Source organism: Amphimedon queenslandica, unplaced genomic scaffold, assembly GCF_000090795.2.
Source record: "Amphimedon queenslandica unplaced genomic scaffold, v1.1 AMPQUscaffold_11764, whole genome shotgun sequence".
In the NCBI taxonomy this organism is placed as follows: domain Eukaryota; kingdom Metazoa; phylum Porifera; class Demospongiae; order Haplosclerida; family Niphatidae; genus Amphimedon; species Amphimedon queenslandica.
Window position 1 is genome coordinate 1 of NW_003547994.1, and position 5,816 is coordinate 5,816.

General features: G+C 34.1%; 3 protein-coding genes across 4 annotated transcripts; 1 reads left to right on the forward strand and 2 right to left on the reverse strand.

The window, feature by feature from the left end:
- Positions 1 to 4: 4 nt before the first annotated feature.
- On the forward strand, positions 5 to 641 carry LOC109588926 (caspase-2-like; the record flags this gene model as incomplete). The annotated part of the gene is made up of 1 exon (XM_020005029.1): positions 5 to 641. A coding segment is annotated over one exon (453 nt), but the record flags the coding sequence as incomplete, so codon positions are not given.
- Positions 603 to 2,161, reverse strand: LOC100640687 (deoxynucleotidyltransferase terminal-interacting protein 2-like). The gene is made up of 6 exons (XM_011409626.2): positions 2,065 to 2,161; positions 1,489 to 1,762; positions 1,349 to 1,444; positions 1,143 to 1,307; positions 980 to 1,089; positions 603 to 764 (listed from the first exon to the last, which is right to left on the reverse strand). The coding sequence occupies exons 1-6, from the start codon at positions 2,133 to 2,135 to the stop codon at positions 677 to 679; spliced, it is 804 nt and encodes a 267-aa protein (XP_011407928.2). The 5' UTR covers positions 2,136 to 2,161; the 3' UTR covers positions 603 to 676.
- Positions 2,162 to 2,197: 36 nt separating this feature from the next.
- LOC105315109 (conserved oligomeric Golgi complex subunit 7-like) lies at positions 2,198 to 5,810 on the reverse strand. Of its 2 annotated transcripts, XM_020005032.1 has the most exons (10): positions 5,762 to 5,810; positions 5,340 to 5,480; positions 4,888 to 5,050; positions 4,543 to 4,725; positions 4,150 to 4,283; positions 3,856 to 3,954; positions 3,171 to 3,279; positions 2,807 to 2,950; positions 2,400 to 2,490; positions 2,198 to 2,321 (listed from the first exon to the last, which is right to left on the reverse strand). In XM_020005032.1, the coding sequence occupies exons 1-10, from the start codon at positions 5,786 to 5,788 to the stop codon at positions 2,243 to 2,245; spliced, it is 1,170 nt and encodes a 389-aa protein (XP_019860591.1). In that variant the 5' UTR covers positions 5,789 to 5,810; the 3' UTR covers positions 2,198 to 2,242. The 2 variants fall into 2 exon arrangements, with proteins under 2 accessions (XP_019860591.1, XP_019860592.1); XM_020005033.1 differs by lacking the exons at positions 5,340 to 5,480; positions 5,762 to 5,810 and adding an exon at positions 5,123 to 5,228.
- Positions 5,811 to 5,816: the final 6 nt, after the last annotated feature.

Here is a 5,816-nt window from a genome sequence, read left to right on the forward strand (position 1 = left end):
AGATAATAATTATATATTCGGCTCCGATGGCGAGCGTATTAACGTCTACAATCTCATTGGTGAAATCCAGGCTTGCCCCTCCCTACGAAATAAGCCAAAGCTTTTCTTTATCCAAGCCTGTCGGGCAACTCACACGGACGTACCCGCTGTCTCGAGCGACGGTCCCAAGACCGTTCCACCAGTCGTCAATAAAGACGCTGACGTTGCCATATTTTGGGCTACAACAAGGTCGCAGTCGGCGTACAGGTCTCCTCGTGACGGTTCATGGTTCATAGCCTCAATACACAAGGTCTTCACTGCAGAAGCACACAGACTGGACCTGGTGAATATGATGTACAAAGTGACTCATATTGTCACAGAAATGGAGGGACGGGAGTCTAGTTCTGGAGAAACAGTCAGGCAGTGTGTGGAGACCAGTTTACAAATGAGGGGAGCTGTCTACTTTAATGTAGAATAGAGGAGAGAGAGGGAGACTTTTTGATACGTTTTAGTATCAGTTACTAACGATTAATAATTTGCAATTGGTTATCATTATTATACTTATATTTGCAAAATTTTTGATTGTTTGAGTCTATTGTGATTGAAATTGTATTTCTTGTGTGTTTTTTTGTGAGCTGAAAAAACCTTGTCGTTGATTATCATTATCTCTATAAATATTGTGTATAATTATTATGATTTAAGTTTTTGTAAAAGATTTCTTTTTTCTTCTTCTCATCAATGCTTGCTTCTTGGCCTGGAGCTCGGAGAACTTACGTTTTTGATACCTAATGAACACGAAATAAAGGAAGAGAGAGAACAAAGCAAGTTAGGAATAATTATGAGAAAGTAGAAACTATTATAGCTGGAAAAATTGTATTAGGATATATGCAATTTTTAATATTGGTAGCCCATTTCAGTAAATAAAACAAAATTAGACGCTTCATAATGATAGATTACCAATTGGCACCAATAATAATTACTTCACTAATATTCCTCTTACTTTTTGAAGTCCTGGTCTGCCAGAAGTTCTTCTACAATTGTCCTCTTTCTCTGTTTCTTTGGTATCCTTGCTGAATAAAATTCACCCGGTCCCTCAATCACACGTCCGACCTTAAATAAATTGAAAAGGGTGTGGTCAAGATGTGCCCCGCCCACAATCTCACCTGGAAATACTTTGGTAGTTTTTTCCAATCCGATTTCTTGTAGTGATGAGAACGGTCAAGAGTCTCTCTCATTTGGAGGACCTTGAGGTCGTTTTTGAGTTCTTCGGTCATTTCCGGAGCAGGCATATCAAACCAGTTACTACCTGCAGACTTTTCTCTTTCCGCCTACACACAATAATTAATAAGTATTAAAATTCAATTATAACCTTTCTCATTTTCTTTAACTTGTAACGTGAGACTAAAACGGGCGGGGCTGATTCCTTCTTTTCGAAATCTGAAGTGATGACACTTTTCTTCATAATCTAAGACAGAAGGAAAAATTCAGAAAATCAGAAAAGTCTTCTACCTCTTCCTGTCTCTTAGTCATTTCTAATGAGATCTTATCCTTTTTAAACATTCTGTCTTTTCCTCCTCTCTCTCTTTCTCCTCCTATGTCTATTCCAGGATCAATCCTTGATGCAAGATCCAGGCCTTTCTTGTCTCCTTCTCTACCTCCAGGAAGGATCAATATGTCGGGCAGCGAGTGATCGAGTTTGTCTTTTATTTTATCTTTGATGTGATCGAATGCTAACGATGCTAGCTCTTCTGCTGTGTAGTCAGACTTTTCCTGAACTTTGTCTCTAAATTATTATTATTATTATAATACTATATATAATCATAGCTAGAAACTTTTAAAGGATTAACGTGTTATTGAGATTTTTGCAAACTTTATTTTTATTAATCTCAAGACAATAGTAAAATCAGCAAGACTTAAGCCCCTCAAAAGTTTCCAGATATACAGTATACTATTAGGAGTAGTATTGGTACATGCATATTGATAATAAAGCACACAGATTCAGATATTTTTTATCAGAAAAAAATAATAAAAGATTGGAATGGAGCCATTATTCACTCTAAAAAGTTATTAAAATACTATTCTCACTCTGCACTCTCTTCCATCGGCTGTGGGGAAGATCCTGGGACCTTATTTCTAGTACTTCTTGTCTTCACCATTTTCTTTCTTCTCCTTATGACAGCACGTGGTTGCAACACGCCCCTTTAAAACACCACACCCATCAATTTAAATTATTAATACTTTGCAAGAAAAAAAAAATTTTTAATTAATCCCAAGTTCTTAGCCTTGCAATGCTTTGATATAATGCACTCTCTGTGTGCTTGTCATCTTTAAAACGAGGAAACCTGCAAATAAATAAATTTACAATATCAATTAAAATTTTATTAAGTAAAGGTTAATCTTGGAGTGCTGTTTGGTCTTACGCTTCTTTGTCAGATTTTAATAATTTCTCTAAAGCAGTCAGGGCAGGAATAGGAGGCTGATCTAATGCAGCCAATACATTACACAAATAACCTGCAAAGTAAGAAACATAATATACTCAAAAATAATAATAATAATAATAATAAAGATAAGAACTTAAGAAGCTCTACTTATCAAGAGAGATGAGTTAATACTAAGATTTTATATATTAGAAAATCCACTTGTACATTACTATTACAGAAAACTCCAAACTAGAGCTAATTTTTCTATTTCTACTGCTCTTTGTCCTGTATTTCTTTCTTTCCTTTATACTACTGAACAATCAGCATCATTACTAATATTACTAATACATTTTCCTAATCTATTGCAATACATCTGCTCCATTGTATTATACTGTAGTCTCTCCTACCAATATCAGTTGATAGTTGTAGTGCAGCTGCATCAGTTAGTCGCGGTATCTTTAAAATACTCTCAACATAGGTCTCCATGGTACCACGAGCAATGGCATCCAACCACATATCAGACAGACTAAGATCACGATTCTCACCATCATCTATGAACAATAATGGGATCATTAAACTTGAATTAATATATGTACTGATTTTAACAGAATTAAAGTACTCCATACATCAAAAACAGTTAACTAAAATTTTATACATTAGTTCAGGCAAACTTCAATAGGTTAAAAATTTAATCATTAGTAATTTAGTACACCATCAAAAGTGAACTGTGAGGTATAGTTATGTGATTGTCACACGATAGAGTGTCTCTACCTTCAGTGAATGGAAGTCTCCCGTGCTTCATTGCTGCAGCTAGTGATGGATTATCTTGTGATGTGAATGGCTCAAGTTGTTCAGGAAGAGTCAGCAAATGGTCACCAATCTAAAAGAAAATATCATGTGAAATAAAGATACATTTAAATGTTGATGTTCTTATGCTGTGTAGAAAGTTTGAGCTGATTTTGACTTGAAATTATCGAGTTATGGCTAGTTTTAAAAATTTGCCAAAATCTTAAAAATATATAGCCCATGCTTTTTTCAGAAAAATGGCTAAAAAATCACCCCCCATTTTAATTACATTTTCTGATACATATTGATGTCCTTATGCTGTGTAGAAAGTTTAAGCTGATTCTGGCTTAAAATTTTCAAGTTATGGCCATTTTAAGAAATTTGCCAAAATCTTAAAAATACCCAAGGCTATAGCCCATGCTTTTTTCCAAAAAATGGCCAAAAAATCACCCCCAATTTTTATTACATTTTCTGATACATATTAATGTCTTTATGCTATGTAGAAAGTTTGAGCCGATTCTGACTTGAAATTTTGAAGTTACAGCCATTTAAAGAAATTTGCCAAAATCTGAAAAATACCCAAGGCTATATAGCCCATGCTTTATTTTTTCAAAAAATTGATGTGTACTAAAAATGTAAAACAGAAGTAACACATGCAGCTGGTGATTACTTCAGTGATATAGGTCAAAGGAGAAAGACTGAATGATGGCAAATCATCAGTTAAAGCCTGAGGACTCTCTAATGGAGAAGAGGTACTCCTGGACCAAACCTTATGAGAAAGGAAAATGAGGAGAGAAAATGGGAGGGAGAGAGAAAGAAGTAGAGAGGGAGAAGAGAGAGAGAGAGGAAGAAAGAAAAAGAGAAATAAAAAGGAGGAGAAAAATAAATAGAAAATAAATATAAAAATAATAAATAAATTTATAAAAAATAATAAAAATAAAACAATAGTTATTATTGTATGTACTTTGAGTTTAGGAATTTCAATCAGTTTTTGTTTCAATTGAGAGAACACGACATCAAAGGCTAAAGTGTGTGCCTGCTTCACCAAAACTTGAATCTGATTGGTCGTTGCCGGGAGCAACACATGCCCATCACCATCTACACATAACAAAAATAAAATGAATTAAAAAATAAAATAAATTAAAAAATAAAATAAATTAAAAAATAAAATAAATTAATATGTACACTGTATGTAAGTAATAATAATTATAATATAATAACAATATTTAAAGATATAACACAATACATTAAGAAGACATGACGATAGAAGTAAAATGTAATGTACATGTAGAAAACCCTGTGTGGCTAAAGAACAGTTCTGTTCTGTGGTACATGTACATGTAAACTCTCTCCTAACTTTTCTCAATGGCTCCCAATAATCCAATGACTGCTGTATGCTCCTCTGGATGGTATATCGAGAGATAGTCAAACACGTTAAACGGGTTCTGAGAACTGGCAGGACTTGTGTACGTATCACTGAGGGAGAGCACCTGGCTACAAACACTCGAGTTAAAGGCTGAGACACGAAGAAGAAAATCACCTAAAAAGGAAATTTAGAGAAAGAGTGCAATAAAAAATAAAATAATAAAATTCTAAAAATTAATACATGCATCATTATTACTGTGCTATATATCACTCTTAAAAATTTAGTATTATTTATTTTTTAACATTATTTATTTATTTATTATTATTAATACCATACCACAGTGCTGAATAAACTGGAATATCCACTGTAGGCTACTCCAATCATCTTGAAACCCGTTCCTACCCGTTTCGGAACCAGTCTCAGACTTTGCCTGACGATACCGACCCTGAAGATCTTGAAGTACCAATGACAGCTTCTTTGTAAACTGAACAAGATATGCCTACAGTAGTAAAGAGAAATGAGAGAGAGAGAGAGAGAGAAAAATAAGTTGAACAAAATTGCAAGAACTTACCATAGGGCGCCTTTTTTCGAGGGCTATAAATTTCGGGGATTTCGTGATTTTTATAAAGATTCGCGAAAATTACTCAAAAATCAGTAAAAGATGACAGATGGCATAAATTCAAAAAAATTAAATCTGCAAAATAAATTTTTAGACAAATTTGCAAAATTTTCAGCCCTCAAAAAAAGGCATCCTATGTTATTTCAAATCATCATTGTAATGAGTTTACCTCGATTGCTTTAATAACTGATACGATCCCCCAGCCTTGTGTGAGCTGGAGACAGTTCTCAATGGAGAGATGAGAGGAGGACATCACATTTGATACAGTAGAGGAGACAGTCCTTAGAGTCTCGTCAAAATTAGCATCAATCTATAATTTAAATAGTGAGAGATAAATTTAGAAGCTTTTCTGTCAAATTCGGAAAGAATGGCTAGTAAAAAATGAAGCTTTCTATAGCAATAGATGCAATAAGAAAATATAAGCCAATATAAGGTATAAAAAATTCTTTAAATAAAAGTCTATGCCTAACTAAAGATAGGAAATAAATGCCCATGCTTCTGTTTGGAAACACAGGGTAGTCTATCACCATTACATACTATGACAACGATCCTAATACATGATACAATGTCAGACTATCACTAGTGAGTTACCATATTGATGTTAAAGAGAGTCTTCATGAGGGCTTGCTGCTGGAATGAGCCGTAC

Bases quoted from the DNA above. Each gene is read 5' to 3' on its own strand.
- LOC100640687 (XM_011409626.2), bottom strand. From the start codon at position 2,135: ATGGTGAAGACAAGAAGTACTAGAAATAAGGTCCCAGGATCTTCCCCA. The intron at 1,763-2,064 runs GTGAGAATAGTA...ATAATAATTTAG, and splicing joins CCGATGGAAGAGAGTGCAGA to AGACAAAGTTCAGGAAAAGT. The intron at 1,445-1,488 runs GTAGAAGACTTT...CTTCTGTCTTAG, and splicing joins TGACTAAGAGACAGGAAGAG to ATTATGAAGAAAAGTGTCAT.
- LOC105315109 (XM_020005032.1), bottom strand. From the start codon at position 5,788: ATGAAGACTCTCTTTAACATCAATATG. The intron at 3,955-4,149 runs GTACATACAATA...CTTTCTCATAAG, and splicing joins TTGAAATTCCTAAACTCAAA to GTTTGGTCCAGGAGTACCTC. The intron at 3,280-3,855 runs GTAATCACCAGC...ATTTTCTTTTAG, and splicing joins CTTTGACCTATATCACTGAA to ATTGGTGACCATTTGCTGAC.